The 22,400-nt window shown below is 38.9% G+C and overlaps 2 protein-coding genes across 10 annotated transcripts in view; one reads left to right on the forward strand and one right to left on the reverse strand.

Moving 5' to 3' along the window:
- RUFY1 (RUN and FYVE domain containing 1) overlaps positions 1 to 10,225 on the forward strand; it is a 25,134-nt gene extending 14,909 nt beyond the window's left edge. For all 4 annotated transcript variants that reach the window (XM_074212596.1, XM_074212595.1, XM_074212597.1 and 1 more), the window contains 7 exons: positions 1,405 to 1,502; positions 1,862 to 1,981; positions 2,526 to 2,655; positions 4,530 to 4,624; positions 5,541 to 5,589; positions 6,244 to 6,321; positions 6,598 to 10,225. In XM_074212596.1, the coding sequence (XP_074068697.1) occupies positions 1,405 to 1,502; positions 1,862 to 1,981; positions 2,526 to 2,655; positions 4,530 to 4,624; positions 5,541 to 5,589; positions 6,244 to 6,321; positions 6,598 to 6,741 (714 nt within the window). In that variant the 3' untranslated portion in view covers positions 6,742 to 10,225. The remainder of the gene's footprint in view (positions 1 to 1,404; positions 1,503 to 1,861; positions 1,982 to 2,525; positions 2,656 to 4,529; positions 4,625 to 5,540; positions 5,590 to 6,243; positions 6,322 to 6,597) is intronic.
- Positions 5,018 to 19,520, reverse strand: LOC141506129 (heterogeneous nuclear ribonucleoprotein H). Of its 6 annotated transcripts, none has more exons than XM_074212600.1 (14): positions 19,502 to 19,520; positions 19,201 to 19,223; positions 18,596 to 18,714; positions 17,198 to 17,353; positions 16,870 to 17,013; positions 15,076 to 15,214; positions 13,903 to 14,081; positions 13,746 to 13,817; positions 13,556 to 13,689; positions 13,293 to 13,428; positions 12,956 to 13,015; positions 12,804 to 12,863; positions 11,934 to 12,026; positions 5,018 to 10,774 (listed from the first exon to the last, which is right to left on the reverse strand). In XM_074212600.1, exons 3-14 carry the CDS (start codon positions 18,690 to 18,692, stop codon positions 10,656 to 10,658), a joined length of 1,389 nt encoding a protein of 462 aa, XP_074068701.1. In that variant the 5' UTR covers positions 18,693 to 18,714; positions 19,201 to 19,223; positions 19,502 to 19,520; the 3' UTR covers positions 5,018 to 10,655. The 6 variants fall into 6 exon arrangements, with proteins under 6 accessions (XP_074068701.1, XP_074068702.1, XP_074068700.1 ...); XM_074212603.1 differs by lacking the exon at positions 19,502 to 19,520 and adding an exon at positions 11,375 to 11,424 and having other exon boundaries at positions 10,592 to 10,774; positions 19,201 to 19,229; XM_074212602.1 differs by lacking the exon at positions 19,502 to 19,520 and adding an exon at positions 11,375 to 11,424 and having other exon boundaries at positions 10,592 to 10,774; positions 12,774 to 12,863; positions 19,201 to 19,229.
- Between the last annotated feature and the right edge of the window lie 2,880 nt (positions 19,521 to 22,400).

Here is a 22,400-nt window from a genome sequence, read left to right on the forward strand (position 1 = left end):
TTGCTGAGAAGAATGTACTTTGATTAGATGGCAATCATTCCAAATATCCACTGAATTGTGCTGACTTTCAAATAATCCTGGTTTGTTTACATGCTTCATGTGGCAATCCTGTTTATTCAGAATTATCCTTTCTAAAACATTGATTTTTTTTTAAGTTTTACTTCCTACTTGCTAATATAAATAACCTTGGAAAATCATTTTTCATTATAGTTCCTCTTTCACTTCCCTTAATATCGTTGTCAAAGATGTTGAAAACTAACAATTCTAAAGAACATGGACTTTTTTTAATTCCTTTTCTTCTTTGCCTCTCTTTTTTCCTTCTTTCTAATATTAGATAAATCACTGTAAAATGAATCAGTACTAGTATATTGAGCAACAAAGATTTAGAAATGTGTCTCTTTACATTTGTATAATCTGTTAGAGCTATAGAAATTTTTCTTCCAAAAATTAATTTATAAAGAAATGCTAGTTTATATAATATGGTAGATTTATCCTCCATCTAATTTTACTTGTATCTGGATTTTTTCCATTGATTCTCACCATGGGTGCACTAAGTGAAGCATTCTGAGGATAACTCATTCCTTTCTTGACTTCTCATAAGTCAGATTTCAACCTGTTTAGTTCAAATCTGTTTGAACAACTTATCATCCAACTACACATTCTCGGACTTGAGCTTCAAAAGAATGCACCAAGAGTTACCCTAGTGACTATTTCTTAAGCTTCCTCAGCGTATTTGTGTAAAAGTCCAGCTCCTTGACAGAATCTCCCCTCCTTACTGTTCATAAATACTCTTAAAATGCCACATTCTATATCCTGTCTTTCCTTTCCACCAAAGTGCTTAATTATGTTCCTTTTTTTTTTCCCCTCTATGAAAACAAACCTATTGAGTTTATCATTACCAACTAGGAGAGTGCTCTCTAGTGGTGAAAGTGAAGGACCAAAATTACCTTTGGTAACTTTTTGGTGAGCCAGTCTCATAACCACCTCCTTCCTGTTTGTAAAACAGATTTGCTCAAAAATTTGCCAGGACAGGACTCTTTAGATTTTTCGAGGCGATGGGGTTAAGTGGCCTGCCCAAGGCCACACAGCTAGTTAATTATTAAGTGTCTGAGGTCGGATTTGAACTCAGGTACTCCTGACTCCAAGGCCGGTGCTCTATCCACTGCACCACCTAGCCACCCCTTGCCAGGACTCTTAACACTCAGAAATTACATATTTTTTTGAAGGGAATAGGAAAACAAGACATTAAGAATATATTTGAAGTAGGCTTTTGAATTCATTTTCTGATCTTAAAAATGGTTTATTATAGCTGAGATCTATATAACATTTTATAATTTACAGTATACTGGATAAATATCTACATTATCATTTTATTCTCTGAATTTAACTCTTTTCCTCATCTAGAATGCAGAGACCTGCTTACAACAGAAGAACGAAGTAATCATATCTTACGAAGGAAAAACCAATCAAGTCATGTCTGCCATGAAAGAAATGGAAGAGCGGTAGGTAATGGATATCATCTAGAAAATCTCAGGAATTCTATGAAATTAGTGATTTCTCCTTCAGTGAAGTAAAAATTAAATTATTTTTGCAGAAACTGATTTCATTTCCTTAGAGGACTCAAAATAATCTTGCCCCGAAAGCCTGAGGATTTTGTTTATTTCCTTAATCATACTAAGAATAAGGACCGAAAAGTGTCTCTATTCAGTGTTTTAGATTCAAAACTATTGTCTTCAGTGTTTAGACTCAGAACTAGGTCTGAGAGTTGGAATGATGGTTATAGAAGATACTTAATCTGTGTTACTTTATGTATTTTCTGAATGCTAGGTTAGATATGTATATGTTTTCATATTTTGATAAGATTACAACACTCTGAAAAGGCCAGACAAGGTGCTGAGGAAAGAAACAACAAACTGAAGCAAGAATTTGGTGGCAAAGTTGAAACCCTACAACAGCAACTCTCCCAACTGGACAAACAATGGTAGATAATCCTCAACTGCTACTGCTTGATGGGGGGGGGGGGGGGGGGGGGCAGAAGTGGACGCTGGGAGCAGTGACATGCATCTATCTGGTTGTGATACAGCAGCTATTCCCTGAATTTCAGAATCATTACCAGAGTTCAAATCTAGTGCACCGCACAAAAGTGCCTTTTCATTGAAGAGTCATTGTTCTTAGCATGGTACATAAAGCAATAAAACAGTAAAAACAATTAAGTTTACATTTCTTTTGAGTTTTACCTTATGCCTTTTTCTAACCTATGCTTTCATCAGTTTTTTCTTTCTGGAGTCTCAGGTCAGTATAATGGTTTCTATATTTGTTTACCTTTTTTTAGCACTTGATAAAAGCCATTAGCTTTCTCACTGGTGAAAATTATAAAAGCTACATGTTTGGGGTGAAAGTGGAATGATTAGAACCTCAAGAAATGAACTTAAAGTGATTTTCCATTTGACTTGCTCTAATCCAAGGTTTGAATTGTATTCCATGATATAACAAATTCCAATTAAAACCTTCCTTTTTAAAAACAGCTCAAGTCTCGAGAGAGAGCTGAAGTCAGAAAAAGAGCAAAGGCAAGCTCTTCAGAAAGAGTTACAACAAGAGAAAGATACTGCCTCTCTGCTCAAAACTGAGCTGCACCAGGTAGAAGGGTTAAAAAAGGTAAATTGGACATTGTGTGGAATGTTGGGAGTTTGTGCTTGTCCTCCTGAATCTTAAAAGCCATCTGAAGTCTGTTCCTTTGCATAAATGGAATGATTAAAGATTTCTTCAGAATCTTTGAAGTATGGTTTAGTTGAACAGAAAAGGAGTAGCAGGACTTCAGGAGGATCTTTAGTATTGCTGTACCTCTTACTAGCAAACAGAATGGCAAATATATTTGGGCAGATAACAACCAAGGCCTTCACAGATCTAGGATAACAATAGTCCCAACAAGGTCCATTATACTTTATGATCCCAGAAAAGATCATCTATCTTAAGTGATTCTGAACTAACCTCTGCCCTTATTCACGTAAGAACTGCTCAGGGGACTTCTGTAGTCGTCCCGAAGGACTAAGGTCAGATTTCAATTGAAATTCCCAATTTCCTTCTGGAGTAGGTTCAAACCTCTGGTTGGAATTCCATAGTAATTGGCTTTTTCAGGGATCAGAGGGGATTGTATCCTAATTTAGATTCATAACTGCCTTGGAACTAGTTCATGCAGGGGATAGGTTGAGCTTGTCCTGGTTTCCAGAGGACAAGTCAGAAATGAAGAAGCAGAACTGAGGTCATATTCTCTTAAAACAATCTGTTTCTCTGGATAAATTCCTCTCTGGCATCTACCCTACTCAAGTGTGATTGAAAGGAGGAACCCTTTCTTTCTCTTAGGTTCATTTAGAAACCATGGCTTTCTTATTTAATTACAATATAAGGGCCTCCTAATTTTTGTTTAGCTAAATTCAGGGTCAAACTAGCCCAGAGGAAAAATTGCAAGTAGGCAATCCAAACCATTAGCTTAGAAAGGTCACATGAGTTATCACTTTGTACAAGTCCACTTCCTTTCCCAATATTAGAATAAAACCCTTGTTGAAATTTTCATATTTCTAAATTCAGAATTTTCACCATCCCGTTAACTACATTTTCATTTCTCTATATCCCACAGTAACTTGTAAATAATTAGTCTCAGATATTGTTTGGAACATCTGTAGCATAGCTCCTAGTGCCATAAATAGGTCTTAAAATGACGATTCTTTCATAAGGAACCAGCTAATTGAGGATCCATTCACAAATAGCCTGCTTCCATCAAAAAAAGTTATGAATCTTGTATTTCCTAGTAAACAAAATCCAAATGTTTATATTTTGATTTTTAAAATTATTTTTCTAAAAAGTGATTTCAAAAAATAAAAATGTAAAAATCCACTATTTTTACATTTAGAATTACTATTTGAGGACTTGATATAAAGCAGAGCTACAGTAAGATGGGGATATAGCTGTTTTGGTTTTGGGGGTATTTCTATTTTGATTTTCATTTCCAAATTCTCTCCTACCACCTATTGAGAAGACAAAAGATATATACCCTTTATGAAGTTAGGCAAAACAAATTTTCATATTAGCTATGTCATAAAGTGAAAAAATATGCTTCAGTCTCAAGTCAGATTGTATCAGTTCATTTTTATAAATTCCTTTGAAACTTTCATGGATCACTATTCATCAGAGTGGTTAAGTCTTCCATAGTGGATTATCATCACAATATTACTGTATGGTATTCTAGTTCTCACTTCACTTTGCCTCAACTCTTAAATTTTTCTGAAGTTATCTGCATCATTTCTTGGGCACAGCAGCATTCCATGCTGAGGTATAGTTTACGAGCAAGCTTGACTGCTTTTTATCTGTAGAAGATTACTTTCTCATTTCTAAACAGCTTACTTTTTTGGATAAACCCATTTTTTGCAGCAGAACAGTAGGTGGCCCTGGTTGTAAATTAGGAGAGTAGTGCTGTTGCAATTATCCTTGGAAAAATAGCCTTGTTTATAAAATACTTGGTTTGTTATTTATAGGAACTTCAAAAACTATATGAGAAGAAAGAAGAATTACAAAAGATTTGTGAAGAACAGGAACAAGCACTACAGGAAATGGGATTGCACCTTAGCCAGTAAGTTCCCAAGTTTAACAGTTAGGACAAATGGAATTTTCAACTTAGATGGAAAACCATTTTAAGCACTAAAAACCTATTCAGGGAGCAGCTAGGTGGTGCAGTGGATAGAGCACCAGCCCTGGAGTCAGGATGACTCGAGTTCAAATTTGACCTCAGATACTTAATTACCTAGCTGTGTAACCTTGGACAAATCACTTAACCCCATTGCCTTCCAAAAAAAAAAAATCCTATTCACCAGCCCCCCCATTCATATTTACCTCAGTCTTTCCCATTCCCCTTTCTAATCCCTTTTACCCATACCCTTCTCTTTTCTGTTTTTTAGTCTTTAAACAAGTGTACCTAGGACAATCACATGGTGTTTTTTTTTCAACCAGTTAATAGTTTTTGACCGACCACCTCAGAAAAAGGTCCAGAAATATGCAGCTAACCTAAACACTACTACATAAAACAATTTAAAAGGATTAGAGCTTTTCAGCCAGATTTGGCTAGCATGCAATAAACAAATAACTATAAATAGGTATTGTCAAATTGACAAAATGTCCTATTTCTCATAAAGTATAAATTATTAGATCTCATTCTTATGAGATTATGGTATGGGTTTTTTAACATTTAGTTCATATTTGAGATTGCAAAGCTGTCACTGACACAGACTTTTCAGTATGTACACATTCTGTCCCCTTAAAACTTGGAAGATGTATAGTCTTAAGTGTTCAGACTAATCTACCTAACCAAGTAGGAATAGAAATAATTTCTATATTAATAGATAATAGGAAAATGGTGGAATCTGCCCTCCCCACAATGAGGGAAATAATGCCAAAATATTTTATTTTCACAAAAACCTTTTTTCTGTATTTTAGTAAACATGATCATTGATGCTTTTTCAGAACTGTCCTTATTGCCATTTTCTTTGCAGATCAAAATTGAAGATGGAAGATATCAAAGAAGTCAATAAGGCCCTCAAGGTACTCAGGAGGTGTTATTTTAGGCAAACCTGGTGTGCCAGTTGTCCCCTTGTCTTCAAATGAGTCAGAGCGTTTGGGGAAAGGCATTAAAGTAGTCATAGTATTTTAGTTGTATTTTGCAACTCAAAATTTTATCTCAAAATTTTACTGATAAAATTTTGATGAGTTGCAAAGAGGATTCCAGGTAGAGGGCACAGAAAAGCGGAAATTGGAGGCATGTTGGAAGGAATGACTGGCAATGCAAAGGTATGTGATAGAAGAAAAATGAGAAAGGTAGATGGGTGGGAGCCATAGTATGGAGCCAGGCCATGGAGTTTGAACTTAAGTTACTATGGCAATAGAGGGCAGGATATATTTTGCAAAGGGAATAAAATGGAAGCAGAGATTTATTGTGAGAGTAATCCAGGCAAAAAAATGATACAATTCTCAAGAAGAGTGTCAGTAGTGGGACTGGAAAGGAGAAAGATGTGAGGAAATGATTTCTAAAAATTTGAACTCAAGAGAAGCTTCAAATTTCTGGGGAATTTCCTATTTAAACCCCTCTTACCTGCTATAGGATGAGCTATTAATGCTGAGATGTGTCACTGACACTTCTAACCTTTGAGTCTTAATTTGATTTCCTATTCCTAATTCTTAGGGCTCCTTTCTCCTTAGGGTCACACCTGGCTAAAAGATGATGAAGCAACGTACTGCAAACAGTGTGAAAAAGAGTTCTCCATCTCTCGGAGGAAGGTAAGAGGGCTTAAGCCTTGACCACTGCATGTACCCGTTTTATCACCTTGCCCTGATTAGGGGAAGCAGCTCAGTAAGGGGGCCTTCACTTTTATTGCAATAACCTGTGGGTAATTAATATAAATATCCAGACAAAAGTCCAGACAGGGGCAATAACCCAACTTCAAACTGTTCCTGTTCCTTTGCAGTAAGTAGTAGCAGTATATTTGAAAGTGTAAAGCATATGTCTTTACATAATAAAGCCCATATATGCCTTTTTTATTAACCATGCTCTAGCATCACTGTCGAAACTGTGGACACATCTTTTGTAACACATGTTCAAGCAATGAACTGGCACTGCCATCCTACCCGAGGCCTGTACGTGTGTGTGATGCCTGCCACACCCTCCTCCTTCAGAGATATTCATCCAGTTCTTCCTAGGAGTCATGAATGCAGAAGCCCTCTATCTACAGAGCAAATGAGTTCCTGCCTCCCTGCAACATTTCTGATGAACCAGTCAAATGATCAGAATTCTGGAAAAGGGCAAAGGAAGGCAGTAACCAGATGCTCATGTCTACTGTTAATGCAATCTGTATATTACTAATTTTCAGGGGGGTTTTATGAGATCAAAGGAGAAAAAAGTTCATAATATTTCATATACTTTACTCTTACCATCTCTCCTTTAGGAAAACAACCATTCTAAAGAGTAGTGGTTGTAGAATGGTTGTTTTACAATTGTTTTTCACTTTGAAAACTTTGATTCATGTGTCTTCAGGAAAATTAATTTCTCTTGTGCCCATAAGATACAATAAAAGCTTTTGACTTGTTCAATACCTTTCTTCCTCCAAGAAACCAGCATATAAATGCTCAATTGATCCCATTCATCCTTTAGTGAACTCTGGGAGGGAGCTGACTACCTGTGGAATATTTTTAGCTGTGTTCAAAAATTTTATCCTTCACTCTTTAATTAAACCATGACATTAGGTTCAATCCTTCAGAACCATCTGGTTTCAGTGACTAGGTTCAAGGCCACTGGAGTTGGCCCTGGAATGACTTGCCCAAGGCCATTGATCTAACCACTGTATCGGTATCTAGTTCTTCAAACTTATAGAAAATGTTTTGAACTGACTCCTGGGAAATTATCCAAGATGGGGGTTGCAAAGACAAGGAGGGAATTCTTTTTTGCTAACACCAAGGAATTGTTAGGTAGTCAGGGGTTGACTTGCTGCAGTGACTACTAGGCAGGTCATTTAACTATTTGCCTCAGTTTTCTCATCTGTTATGAGCTGATGAAAACTGCAAATACCTCAGTACCTTTGCCAATTAAACATCAAGGGGTATGGGTAGGTGGTACAGTGGATAGAGCACTGGCCCTGGAGTTCAGAACCAGCCTCAGATGGCAATTACCTGTGACCTTAGAAAGATCACTTAACCCCAATGTCGAGCATATTCAGAAATGAAACTGTTATACACTATTCAGAATCAAGAGGGGGAAAAAACGTATCTACAAAATAATCTCAAAAGGGAGTTATAAAAGCTTCAGTGGGTTAAATTTAGAATGTAGGGGACAGAAACCCCAAGCAGCTCCTGCTTGTGTGGAGAGAAGGCTTTAAGGGAAGCTAGGTGGCACAAAGATAGAGCACCAGCCCTGGAGTCATGAGGACCTGAGATAATTTACCTGTGTGGCCACTTAAGCCCAATTGCCTTGCAAAATACCAAAGTGGGCTTTCAAGTGTCAAGTTTACATGCACTTAAGGCACCATATAAGTAGAGGATGATATGGGTGGTCAAATATTTTAAGGTCCTAAAAACATCCCCTAAAGCAGTGACATTTGGTGCCATTTTTTGGAATCATTTCAAAGGTGGGACTTCAGATTTTAAAGCAGCCATTTAACTTTAAGGATGAAGAAGACAGACCCAGAGAAGCCAAGAGATGGGGGGGGAGGTTAGTATATAAGAAGAGCTGGCTTGTCTGATATGAGTATAGTGGTACAAATACAGGTAAACTTTCAGGGCAGGATTTCCAATTCAGACATGTAAAATAAATTTGAAATTCACCTATTGACACCCTAGGAATAAAATCAAAAGCAAGTCTTTTAGCTACATTAAGAGAAGTGATATGACTATGTAAGTATCAGTTCCTAATTAAATCCAATCTAAAATTGTTTTTAGAAAAGCATGTTTTACCTAGAAAGTACTGTTGGTGAGGAATGGGAGGACTCAGTCTTATTAAGCCCCCTGCAGAAAGATTGTTCCAAGACTTTCTTGCCTTGTTAAGTTTTAGTTGGTCCCAAAACTGAAGAAGCTGCAATTTGAGTTCCCCCTTACTGGAGGGTTTTCAAGATTGTGGTTTATAGTATTTGAAGAGTTAAGATGCCAAAGGACAAAGGAAAAACCTAAAACAACACAAGAGTTGTGATCCTTGGAAAGTCAAAGGATTCTACAAGGAAACAGGTGGAGGATTACAAGGTATAAAGAGAAAACTAAGGAACTCCCAAGAGCCATGACAGACCTAAGCTTTTGGAAATGTGACCACTCTTTGGATATGGTCACATATCATCATCTAGGACTTAGGAAAAAAATCTAATAGACAACTGACAACCTTTTAAGAAAGGAATAAGAGACCTATTTGTCAAGGCCAATTATCTCCTCATAGGTCATGAAATACTTGAGAAATAAAGACTAAAAATAATTCAAATGGCAAAGACATGGGATATCTATTCTTTACTTGGGAATTTATGGACTCCAAAACTTCCTCCTCTTTTGAGGGTAAAGTTATGAAGTGAGTGGTTATTTTTAAGGATGGAAATATTTTCTCAAGGCCTACAGTAAACTGAACAGCCAGAATGCCATGTACAAAACAAAAGCATGATCAGATAAAAAAACTTATTAGTTAAGGTGCAATTCTACAGAAATTCCACTACTGAGATTTACTTTATAATCAATCTAGATTAACATTAAACATTTTCCACTAAAGCCAGAAGAACCACAGGTCTGGATATGGGTCTGGGTTTCAGGCCATTTACCTTATTTGATATAACTTATTTCCACTCCCACTTGAGGACTTGGCACACACATTCAGCTCTCAGGTGGTTACTACTTTTCAAAGCATATTTCAGAAACACTTGGGTTAGTAGTTACTAAATCAGATACAAAACAGCATCCTCCACATAAAATTACAAAAGATAGAACTACAAATTCAGAAAATTTTCCTATGGTTCATGTCATAAAGTCCCTATTTATAGTAATGATTATCTGCCCTAAAGTTAAAAAAGACTGCTTCTAGAAAACTTGAACCTATCACATAAAGATTCAAAGCACAAGCACATAACCCAAATTACCTTTGCCCCAAGACAGAAACCGCCCTATTGACTAATTGGTCACGATCTTGGGTGCCTCTGCAGAAGAGGCCAAGAAGTCTACTTCATTACATTTAGACACCCAAGTCCTGTACATTTTTTTCCTCTAGACATACTAGGTACCAGATACTCATGGTGATGCAGTACAAGCCATTTTATAGTACTTAAGACTACTAGTATCTGAAGGCATGCATCTCTCTTTTTGAACCAGAACTGACAGGGATTACTATTAATTACCCACAAAAGCCAGTCATTTCAATAGAATGGTGAAGAAATTTAGCACTGAGTAGTCACTCAAGATTCAGTGCCAAAAAGACACTGTTCAAAGTAAGGACAATGTGTTCCAGTTTTTGAAAGGAAGTTTTATTTAACAAGTTTCACTTAGCGCAATACACCTAAAAGGAAATCACAATACAATGAAAGATTTAAATCAAGGCCTCAGAATTTAATACAAACACCAAGACCAAATCCTAGAGTATCCGTATTGCGTCTCAAAATTGTCCCCATTAACTTAAAAAAAAAAAAGCTTAAACGTACGTGCCTTACAGGATAGTAAACGAAATAAACTAGAACAAACATGCCAAATGTTTCACTTTTGAATCGCAGACACAGCTCCTATATTTGTTTTACAAAAAAGCATGTCTCCCAACATGCATCTCAAACAGTGTTCCATGTAATGTGGTATAAGAGCAACATTTAACATAATTGAAACTGCTTTAACCTAAATACGCTTACTGCTTAAGTACACTCCTACAACATAACTACCTTGAGAAAAGCTGAAATTGTTTAACAGTTATAGTCTTTACTCAACTTGGTTATTACATCCTAGATGAATGTTTTTCTGTGTTCAAAAATACTGAACCTGAAGTTTTTAAAACAATCCTGATTTCACTTACAGTAAGCATAAATCACAAGCTTGTATTGCAAAACTGTTAAACTTCGTTTTTTGTTTGTTTTTTTCTTTAAAAAAAGTTGACCAAGAGTCAGTGATCAGGATTACATTCCCCATCCACCACTCATACTGGACATGCCAGACATCCCTCCCATTCCGTTCACTCCCATAGATGCACGGCTCCCACTACTGTAGTAGCTGCTGTTCAACGCTTCTTGGCTCCCTGCAAAGAGATACACGTGGAAAAGTTAATCCCCATTTCAAAATGCCAGCAGAGAAAATAGTATTATAAAAATAGATAAAATTTGTGCACAGTACACACAATGGCTGCTGTTTCACGTGGAGAGAGAAACATGTTTGGGATAGGGGGACCCTTACTCCAAACAGGCCTCCGTTAACCCCTTCATTGCTGTACCAACTTGCCATACTCCTGTGCTACCACCATTTTAGTGGATCTTTAAAAGGATTGAAAATTTAAGTTTAAAGGAAAACTAGTGTTTTTCAAAAATTGCAAAATTACTTCACAATGATTTTAAAGCTAAACAGGCATTTAAAAAATTTAACATAAAACATTCACAATGTGTTAATTGAATGGCATTATGAATAGGGAGCACAGGGGGAAGTCTCTTGGCTTTTCCTATTCATGGTGGGCAAGAATTGAGACTACAATGTTGGACTAATGGCAACTCACTGTGCCCAAAATGGCAGCCTCCATGGAGTTAAAAAAGTCAGAGCCACTGACTGCTAAAGGTGTTATTACAACAGATAAAAAAAAAAATTTCCTAGTGGGAATTTAAATTAGATTTCTTGAGAAAATATTTACCTATGCAATGTTTGATTGAAAATCACTCGAGTTTTCCTGTAAAACTTGGTCTGCAAAAGGATTTTTAGGGTAAGACTATACAAATCACCATTCTTTAGACCAATTGAAAATAAACCAAAACCAATCCTAGTTTAAACTCTAAAAACATGATCTGAACCCAACCACCATTCTGCTATTTATCCCATACAAAATATTCAATTTACTTTTAAAAACAAAAAAAAAACCCACAAAAGGCACATTTTAAATTAAATTAGGAGGCAGATACACTTTCTGGCTCAACCACAGCAAGAATTACAATTATTTACTTCTAGGTGCCATTCATTTATGAAACACTTCCCCCCCCCAAACTCATTTCTCAAAGCTTAGTATAATAAATCTATTATGCTCACCATATTTTCCTCCCAAACCCTCTTCTCCCCATGCCCCACACCTCCACTCCCAAAAATAAAACCTCTATCATCTAAGGCCCAATTTCAAAAAAGAAACCTACATATTCCCTCTCCCACCTATAAACATGCCAGACTAAAATAATTTGAACCAAAATTTAAAAGATGCTTACCATATCCGCTCATGCTGCTTTGACCACCGTAGCCTCCTCCGTAACCCCCACTCAGCTGCTGGCTAGCTGGACCACCGTAACTGGACTGGTTTGCTGTTAAGTTAAGAAAACATTAGGTTCTTGTTTCCAAGGCCATGTGGTACCTGGTGGTACCTGGCTTGCACTTCTAAATCTACATTGTCTTCCAGAGTTGACCTCATGTCCTATAACCAACCCTGTTCTAGGTAGGATTTTCAATCTTTCAAGCTATTTTTTAAACAGCATTTTATTCCTCCACAGTATGCACTGTGTAAGCTAATAGCATATGACTATCAGCAAGAATAAATCCACAGGATTCAATAAAGTAGAGGCATTATTACAAAGCTGCTTTTTAATTTTAACTACATATTTTTACACTGGTTTTAATGGATATAAATAATGAAATGACATCCTTCAACTTCAGGTATAACTTGGACACCATACTTCTCAATCATATTATAACACATAATCACAACTGACTTCATTTTATGGTTTTGTTGTGCATTTTTTTGGACAGGTCCTTTTTTTAGTTACATTAGGACTAAATATCTCTAAGGAATGTTACTAACAATATGTGCCCTCCCCCAAATATAAATTAAGCAAAATATAACCTAGTCAGATATCTAAACTTATGAATTTCAAAAACCAATACAATTAATTTTATAACTCATGAAAATGGAAGGAATAGCCTTCCAAAAAGGACCTGACTTAAAGGTTACACTAAACTTAATTAAATGTAAGCTAACTACAAATAGAACTTAACTTAAATAATTGACTTAAGATATAAATGTTTTGTTTTTTAAAAAAACTAGCGATATTTACACAAGCCCATGCCTCCCATCATTTGGCTACCATAAGCACCACCGCTTGCTCCTGCTGTAGAATTCAAGAAGAGTTCTACATATCTGTGTTCTGAAATGAGAGAAAAGGCATACAAGGTTAGCTTAAAAAAAAGACACTAAAGTGATATTTACACAAACCCATGCCTCCTAGCATTTGGCTACCGTAAGCACCACCGCTTGCTCCTGCTGTAGAATTCAAGAAGAGTTCTACATATCTGTGCTCTGAAATGACAAAAAAAAGGGTTGAAACATTCATTACTTATTGGAAAATATTTGTTTTAATATTAAATCTAGTTAACCAGTCTTATAAACTGTTTTCTATCAACTAATGTTAGTCTCTTCTATTCAACTAAATACAATTTGAATCAAGCCCATGAACCAAAGTGAACCAAAGTATTCAAAAGTATGTGAAAAGAAAATCTCACACATGCTCTCACAGGCAATATTGTGCATGTTATGAAAAACTTCCTAGAATAACCTAAGTCCAAAACAGACTTACGCATATTTGCTTTGTCTTTTGACATAGCTGCCACAGCATCTTCATGAGTAGCAAATTCAACATCTGCTTCTCCGGTCACTCTGCCATCAGGTCCAATTTCAATGTGTACTCGAACAGGGTTGAGTGGTGAGAAAAACTGGGCATAAAAAGAATCAGGTTATGCTCTATTTAAAAAAAAATCCTTCAGTTCTTAAGACCTTACATAATATATGTAAGACACAACACACTCAGAGCCATCTTTCAAGTTAATTTGAGAAACTTACATTGTAAATATCATTTTCAGTAGCTCTGTAAGGTAATCCTCTCATGTGCACACAGTGGCCTGTTGTACTCTGGAAAGTGGACCCACCATCTCCATATCTATGATCAGACATTCCTGAAAAACAGTAATTGAGGTCTGGATTTAAAAAAGTGTAGGTATCCTCCAGTTTTGAAGCACAATTCTTACCTTACCTCTTCCAAATCTATCCGACCCAAAGCCATATCCATCATTATATCCATTATAGTCATCATAGCCTCCATAACCTGAAATGGTTAATGGGGAAGAGTCATTACATAACAGAAAGCTTTTTAAAAAAAATTTGTTATCTTATTTCTTAGGTACACATACCTCCACCATAGGCACCTCGTCTCATTCTTTCAAACCCAGCTCCTCTACCAATGCTGTTATAGCCTCTGCCAGCCCCAGGCCTATCATAAGGACCTGGTCGCTGCATAGCCATTAGCTTTCGAGGAGGATCATAATGAGTACGAACTTCTGCCCGGCTACTCTTGAAGATTTCAATGTACCTAAAACATCGTTCATATAGAAAACTAGTGAGTCTTTCATTTCATGCACAGGTATAATTAATTACACAAGACAATATTCTAGTCATAGCCATGAAACTGACAAAATACTTTAAAAGCCAGATTTCTTTACATTTGCATAGGCAATGACCAGATTTTACTCTTGGGACTATAAAAATGTCAATTTTCAGGGGAAAAGTCAAAACTCCTCCTTTTTTTATTAAAAAAAAATAACTTTACTGTAGCCCAACCTTAAGGGTGGGAGAGGAGTATTTAAATAAAAGTAAAATGTTTTAGGAGGGAATAAATTCCACTCAACTCAACATTTCAACATTTGAATTAACTGGCAATGTGTAACAACTGAGTTAAAAAGTCAGCCTTCACCAACATTCCAGCTCAATGCTACATATTTACTTTGCCTGTAAAATACCCCACATATCCTATGCTTCTTAGTAAGAATCAGCATAGGTAAGCGCATGCTTCAATGAAAAATAGTCACAAGCAAAATTGAATAAAAACCTTTTGTGACAATTTCTTGAAAGCTATGCTTAACATTACAATGCAAGTTTATATACAGCAAGAAAGTTTGTGGCATTTCAACTTTATAAAACAAGTTCAGAAAGTTATCACATTTTCTTATGGTAATATTAATTTACTAGATATTGAGCTAAAGCCATTGTTTATACTAAATTTTTTTTAAAGCCATAGTCTCTCGACTCCATGGACTTATGGTTGCTTATAGAAATTAAGAACCTTAAATGGCAAATGCATCTTAATAACTGGGAGCAATTTTAACCTTAAATGTTTGTCTATACAAATATGGCAGTTAAGTTTTAGCATGTAACTTTAGCATCCAACAGTAACTTAAGTTTTAACTCTTTTAATTATTAACTAGGACTAGGAAATAGATACATTTCCTTTCAAGCAGAGAGAATATGGATTTAATTATCATTTACCATAAGAAAAGTGACGTATCCAACCAACCATCCATCCCCACCTGTGCCCTATTCTTTCCTTGTGTTTCTTTAGAGCCTTTTCAGCTATTTCCTGTGAAGCAAACTGCACGAAGGCCTCCCCCGTACTCCTCCCCTGGAAGTCCACCGGCAATGTTATCCCATTTGGCACGATTTCCAACCCTTCAACCCAAGGACAAATAACCCCAGTAGGGGGGCAATATTAACATCACAAGCCCAGAAATGATTCTTCTTATAGCTTTAAATACACCAGAATTGTAAATTATTTTAGGCGAAAGGTATGCTTTTAAAACTTTAAGTACTCATAAATATGCACTGACATGAAGTTCCATATAAGTTTACTATTCTTAAAACACCCTGTGGCACAAAAATATAGGAGGCAAACAAATAATAAACAGTTCACTTGCTGATAGGGGGGTGTATTAAGAAACTGACATTGAGTCTTATATTTTCAACATATTCTCATTGCTGAGAATCACACAAGATAAAATGACAATAATAAGTTAATCAAGTTTCACATTCTAACAAGTTTTGCCAACATCTTCCTTTAAATTAAATATAAAGATAACTAAGCGGAACTTCAGTTTTCAAAAGACATTTTTTGCATATTTAGGTACAAACACATACAATGATGAAATAAAACATTGCTAAGATCACAAACTGATCAAAAAAACCTGACTTGAAATACAACTGATCTATGTAAGACAATCATGCAATTTTTATAATCTAATTGTAAAATAACACTTAAAAGATTTTCAAAGATGGAATTTCCAGTTCGTGGATACATTTCCAAGATTACAAAAAGACTTAAAACACTTTCCTAGGAGTAAGATATGAGATGACATTAAATGACAAACGGCATTCAAATTTTCATTGTAATAATAGATATTTGAACATTAGTCAAAACAATGACTAGGATTCAAATATTGTTACCAAATATGCTATTTAAGATTCGAAATTAATACTTCTATTAGCTATTAAACAACAAAAAAAATCTTCATCTTTAACATTGAAATTCCAGCTCTAGCAACTAGCCAAATTTTTCAAATACTTAAAAACATTTCTATTATACTTTTCAATGTGAACAATAACTCATGCAAATCACATCAGAATTGTGTTAGACATTCAATTAGTTTAGGCCCAAAACATTACCTCAGATGAGCATTTCCCTATCTTAAGTAAAGTGGGACATCATTTTTAAAATCAGCAATTGGTAAAGAATTTAAAACAGTACCTGAAAATTTTTCCTCTGCAATCTTACTTAAGACAGGCAACTTGCAATGCTAGTAGCCTACAATTACCAGGCTATAATCAGGTTTTCCTTGGAAGAGGCTCCATAGTATTGCTCCAGAGAACATATAGGAGTTTACTTTGGTCCCATGACACCGGCAGTGTCATTTTACAGTAATGAATAACAGCAGGAGAGTGTTAGTTAAAATTAAAGTACATCAGTCTAATCATGGTGATAAGTGCATCTTACCTTATAAACTTGAGGTACTATGCTGAACAGCAAATGTGTAGAAAGAAGTTAAGCTGTTGAGGACAATCCTCTAGCATCTAAATATCTACTTTAAACTACAACACCAAGTATAAAAAAAATTAAAAATTTAGTGATATTTAGAATCCAAGTTGTTTTCCAGTTTTTAAGTAAGGTAGTCTAATTTATGGGCTTAAATTATTTGAAGGTCCCTAAACTTTCTAAACCATTAACAGTATTTCAGTGTTTAAATTCAACCTGTCCAAAAAGTACATCTAAATCACTCCAATTACTTCAACTAACCAGAATGCACTGTCCAATGACAAGTACTGCTACATACCTGAAAAAAACTGAACAATTTCTTCCTTGCTACAGCCAAATGGGAGTCCTCTAAGGCGTACAAAGCCATCATTGGCAGTGTCAGGACTATTTGGACCAGTATGCTTCAACACCCAATCCATTTCAACGTTGTTTGACTTGAATACTGTAAGAGGTGCTTAGAATTAGTCAATTTCGGCATGTTGGAAACGATAAAATTTCCTTATTTTTAGAAAACTAGGAGCTGCCAAAAACTCACTTAGATGACCATTTCCATGCGGTCAATTACCTAAAATTCAGAAAGGGGGGTAAAATCTACACACTTAACACTATGTCAACATAAATCAAACCTTCAACATATCTGTGTCCCATAGTTTCTCTGTCTTTTTTCAGTGCCAATTTGACTTCATCTTCTGATTCAAGTTCAACAAATGCTTCTCCACTTGGTCTGCCTTCCCGGGTATAGATGAAGCGAATGCCTGATGCCCCATTTTGAATTTTGCATTCTGTAAAAAAACCAATCGTTAATTCACAGTTAATGGAGCTAACCATTTGGGATTGTCTGGCTTTGTAAAAATGGAATTTTAATAAGATTTTAGTACTAGGTTACATAAAAACATTGTTTTTTGCAAATTTTCAAAATTAGATTCCAAAGAATTACTTTTCTAAACCTTAATTTCAAGTGAGATTTTTAATCCTTAAGTTATTCTTCAAATTCTCTGTCCTTTAGCTCAAAAAAAAATTAACCTTTGGGGATGCATGCCAAACAACCCAGGAGCCTCAAGTTATTCTAAAACTATCTGGGGGGGAGGGGACAAAATGTCAATTCCTCTTTACCAAGATACAGAACCCAGGTGAAACATTCTTGACTTACCATCCATCAAGCAGCAAAAATACTATAGCATCACATTGTAATAGCAGTACAGTCTCAAATTTTTTGACCTACCTTTCAAACTGCTAAAGCAGCTTGTTTCCAATTTTTCCACAACAGCTTCATTTGAACAGTAAGTGGGCTATAAATCCTTTAACTTCCCATACATCTCCAACATTTTACTAATACCAAGCAACGAAGCATTGCCAACTTCAAATAGACTCGTAATCAGTTTTGCTGGTATTCAATTTTGGTTAAAGTCCTTCAAATCCCCATTTACCTCAACAAAAATTAAAGTTATGCTTTTTTACCCTTAATGAACATCTCTAACCCACGTTTATATACTAAAATTGCTACTTTCCATGGAAAAAAATGTAGTCTTCATCTATCCTAAACAAAAATTCATACCATTCTTTTCCCGGACACTTTTGTTTATGTAGGAGACAGTCAAATGTTTATCAGGATACATTCAATTCTTGTCAAAGCAAAACAGACGCATTTCCAAGCAGCCCTACTTCGGCAGAATAAGAACCATAAAGATTGCCTTTGGCTTCAGCTAAGTAGGCCCCTTCACTTCCCGTAAGCAAGCCGCGGTCGTTTCGCAATTTCCATTGTGTAATGACGCAAAGCGAAACCAACTTCCACCCCCCTCCCCCCAGGCAGCCGCGCGAGACTTGCAGCAGCGGCCGCTCCCCCGCCAGGGGGCCGCCAGGAGCGCGCGGCGGCCCCGGACCACGCGGCCCTCCCCCTCCCCCGCCCGCCGACCTGCCGCCGCCGCGGGCACGAGGCCTACGCGGAGGCGAGGTCGCGCGCCGCCGCCGCCCAGAGGCGCGCTCTCTCCCCGCCTCACAACCCCGCCCCACCCCCGCCCGCTTACCCGAGAAGAAGCGTTGGACTTCATCGGCCGAACAGGACCAGGGCAAGCCCCGGACCTTCACCACGAAGCCTTCCCCGCCTTCGGTGCTCAGCATCATCTTGTCCGGTCAGCGGCGGCGGCTGCGGAGCGAGGGCCGGGGGTGAGCAGCGGCTCCCTCCCCCCCGCCGCCCGGGCAAGGCCCTCGCCCCGCCCCTCGCCCCCGCCCGCGCTCCCGGGCCGTTCGCGCCCCCCGCGCCGAGCGGGGCTCCACAACCGGCAAACCCGTCCCCCACCGCACCACCCGCTCCCTCCCCCCCCCCCCGCCGCGCCCCCAAACCGGCCGCCCGCGCCTCCGGGGCCGCGCCGGCCGAGCCTCTCCGGCGGGCGGGCGGCCGAGGAAATGGCGGCGGCTGCTTCCGCTCCGCCTCCTCCTGCTCCGCACACAATGGAGTCGCCTCGGCCCGCAGGCCTCGGAGGCGCCGACAAGCTCCGGCCGACCCGAACCGCGGCCCACAACGCGCCGCGCTCCCCCCAGAGTGCCGACGGGGACCAGGCCGAGAGGGGTCCTGAGAGAAGCGCCGTTCCCGCGGGCGACGGAGGTTGGACGAGAGCCGACCGGTGCTCACCTCGATACTTGACTTCGGCGTGGCTACGAAGAAATGACCGCTAAGCGCCTGCGCATCCTAGATAAACCCCTTTGAGCACGCTCTGCGCACGCGCAGAAGAGCTCCAGGCTCCGCCCCCCTGCGTCACACAACGCTTGTGCGCAGGCGTCCTTCCACCAGCGCCAACCTCCTCCCGCCACAGGAATCTCGTACGCGTGCGCTTTGGCCACGGTCCTCCCCGGCCCTTCCCCCACCGATACCTCGCGCCCTTTCTGCGCTTGCGCCTTCCCGCGAATATTGAATTTCGTGCCCGTCCGCTTACAACTGTGCCCGGCGCGCATGCGCCGACCTGCCGCTGCTTGGCTTCTCCGGCCCGCCAAGGTGGGGGAGGGGTGAGCTACGCCGCGCCCCCCCCCCCCCCCCCCGGGGTGGCGGCTTTTTAGTCTTCGGCGTCGGCGGCTCCCGCTCCCCGCGGATGGGCCTTCCCGCCCGCGAGCCTCGCCGGCGCCTCGGAGCCGCCCCCGGGCTCGGGCCCGGCGCAGCCGGCTAGGCCTTGCGGGGCTTAGGCTGTGGCTTCCCCTCCCCCCGCGGCCTCCCTCCCCAAACTCCGCCGGGCCGCCGCGCCCCGCCGCGGACGGAGCCGCTGCCCAGCCGAGGCCCAACGCCCGCACGCAGGCCCGCGGCGGCTCCGCGAGGCCCGGCCCGAGCTTTCGCTGCCGGCTCGTGGCCCCGCCGCAGAGGCCTGGGCCGGCATCCCCTGCCCTCAGGAGGCCGAGGCCGTCACCGGCGAGCCGCGAGGGCCACCCGGCGGCGCGGGCTGCAGTGCCTGCGGGGAGGGGGCGGAGGAACGGGGCCGCTGCCGCTCGGAAGCCGCGGCCGGCATCTGTATCCTTTCCTCGTGCCAGGGCCGCCAGCTCCCCGGTGCCCCTGGACTCACTTCCCGACACAGTGACTGACCTTGGCACTGCGTTGGGAGAGGAATCCCCCGGGTGAGGGACATCCCTCTACCAATGCAGATTAGCACCTTCCTGGCAGTTTCTGTGCCCAGGGAATTGCCCAGAATACCGAGAAGTGATGAGCTTTCCTGGGTCACACGGCCATTATTTATGTATTAGATGCAGGACTTGAACTCTAAACTTTGTAAGTTATCCCAGGCTGCAGGGATCCCGTATGATTAATATTGCCTTAAACAGAAAATAGAAAAAGTTTCATCAAGGTACGGAGTTTGAGATGTTTCCAGAACACCCCATCAGTGATGGGAAGCTCCAGAGAGAAACTGGAGATAGGCAGATCTTGGAATCACCTGCCTGGAAATGATAAGTAAAACCTTTGCCGCTGAGTGACCAATTGACGGAGAGAGTGTAGATTAGAGAAAAGGAACTCCGTTTTCATGTTTCAGAAGTACCTTTTAATCATACCCACACACTGCCAGAAGACTGAACTGAGTGCTCAAAATGTACAAAGCACCAAGTAGTTTTAACTGGGAATAGAAAATAATTCCCTGCCATGGGTATTTTCCTGTCTCAAAGGAGCAAACTAGAGAGAGTTGACTTCAACTTCCCTTTAAGCAATTCACCCCCATTATTCCTCAAATTTAATGTGAAATTCAGTTCTCCAGGGCTCAATCTGTCATTTTGCTCACTTTACATTTCATTATTAAAAGTGATAAAATCAATGTAACATTTGAATATTAGTGCTGGAGTATTAAAGAGGAATAGAATAAATGTAGAAAATCCATTTTAGCTAAACTGTGGTCAAGGGGTTTTTTTGGACTGCCCAGTCCAGACATCTACATCCAAAGTTGTACCAAAGCACTTTGCACACCTAAACAGCTATTTAAATGGTAGATCTTAATACCCTGACTGTCCTAATTTCACAATAGATAATTTTTGATTGGGTTCACAAAGTCTTTGTCCCATATAAGCAAATAAGCATTTAATAGAATGCATGCTTGGTACCCTGAGATACAAAAGAAATATAATTCTGTCTACAAGGACCTTTTAGTCTAGAAGTAATATTCAAAAAAATTGATCAATATATCAAGACAATATAAACTAATTGCATTGAATAAGGTATTTAGATGATTTCTGAATTTGCCGGGAAGTGCTTCCAATTTTTTTCTTTTCTTTAAAATTTAAGTAGTTTCACAATTCTGTTTTCACTAAAAAGAAAAATTTTTAAATAGCCTCATTTAAGGGGTGTTTTCATTATTAAAAATGATGAGATCTCAAGATACACAATTATTGAACAAAAACTAAATGCATAGTAGGAGTTTTATACTGCTGCAGTGTCACAGAGCAAGAAATAATAGGGACAGATCCCAAATGCTTCACTAGAAGATTAATGAATTTCTGAAGAAAAAAAAAGGAAAACATAAGATTTTCAGGGTTATTGGGCAAACCTGACAGATTTATGGAGGGACATGGACAAGAATCACCTATGAGGAAAAGTCCCAGAGTAAATTTACAAATCAATGAGATCACATGAAAATATCACACTGCTTTAATAAAGTGCTATTGTTAGGTAGAGGAAATAATAGGATAATAGTTAATAAGTTGTATAATGACACCATAGGTATAATCATTAATCAGCATGAATTGGGATACTTAGGGGAAAGTTCCTCAAGAAGATAGAGCTTGCCTGAATCTTAATACTTTTCTTTAGTATTTGCCACTGTGTTGATATGGCTATCATACTTGATGGAGAAGTCATTATTAAAGTAATTATTAGGATGGATTTTTAAAAAAGAAAATGGCAATAGAATTTTAAATCTAGAGAAAACCATATAAATGTTGATTCCAATTATTTTACTTTAAGATAAGGAAACAGGTCCAGAAAAAGGAACTAAATAACTTATTCAAGGTAATATAATTAATTAGGAAAGTTAAATAGTTGTTCTGTCATTGCAGACCTATATGATTCTTTGTATCCCTACTGCGCTTTTCTTGTAAAAGATACTGGAGTATTTTGTACTTTCCTTTTCCAGTTCATTTTCCAGTTGAAGAAACTGAAGCTAACAGTTAAGATTAGAAACCAAATTTCTTGACATGTTTCCAATGTACTTCTATCATTGCTTATTTAGTCCAAAAATTAAAGTCAAAGTATACAAAGCATCAGGTAGTCTTAGGTAGGAGCAGTAATAGAAATTATCAACCTCCTGCACAGATAATTTTATAGTCTCAGAAAGGAGCAAAGTAGAGACTTTGAAGGAAGTAAAATAC

Source organism: Macrotis lagotis, chromosome 1 (assembly GCF_037893015.1).
Source record: "Macrotis lagotis isolate mMagLag1 chromosome 1, bilby.v1.9.chrom.fasta, whole genome shotgun sequence".
Classification (NCBI taxonomy): domain Eukaryota; kingdom Metazoa; phylum Chordata; class Mammalia; order Peramelemorphia; family Peramelidae; genus Macrotis; species Macrotis lagotis.

Excerpts from the sequence above, each read along its gene's own strand:
- LOC141506129 (XM_074212599.1), bottom strand. The coding sequence starts at position 18,692 with ATGATGCTGAGCACCGAAGGCGGGGAAGGCTTCGTGGTGAAGGTCCGG. Across the intron at positions 13,818-13,902 it reads ACGAGGTGCCTATGGTGGAG|GTTATGGAGGCTATGATGAC; the intron begins GTATGTGTACCT and ends TAACCATTTCAG. Across the intron at positions 13,690-13,745 it reads GTCGGATAGATTTGGAAGAG|ACCTCAATTACTGTTTTTCA; the intron begins GTAAGGTAAGAA and ends TTTTAAATCCAG.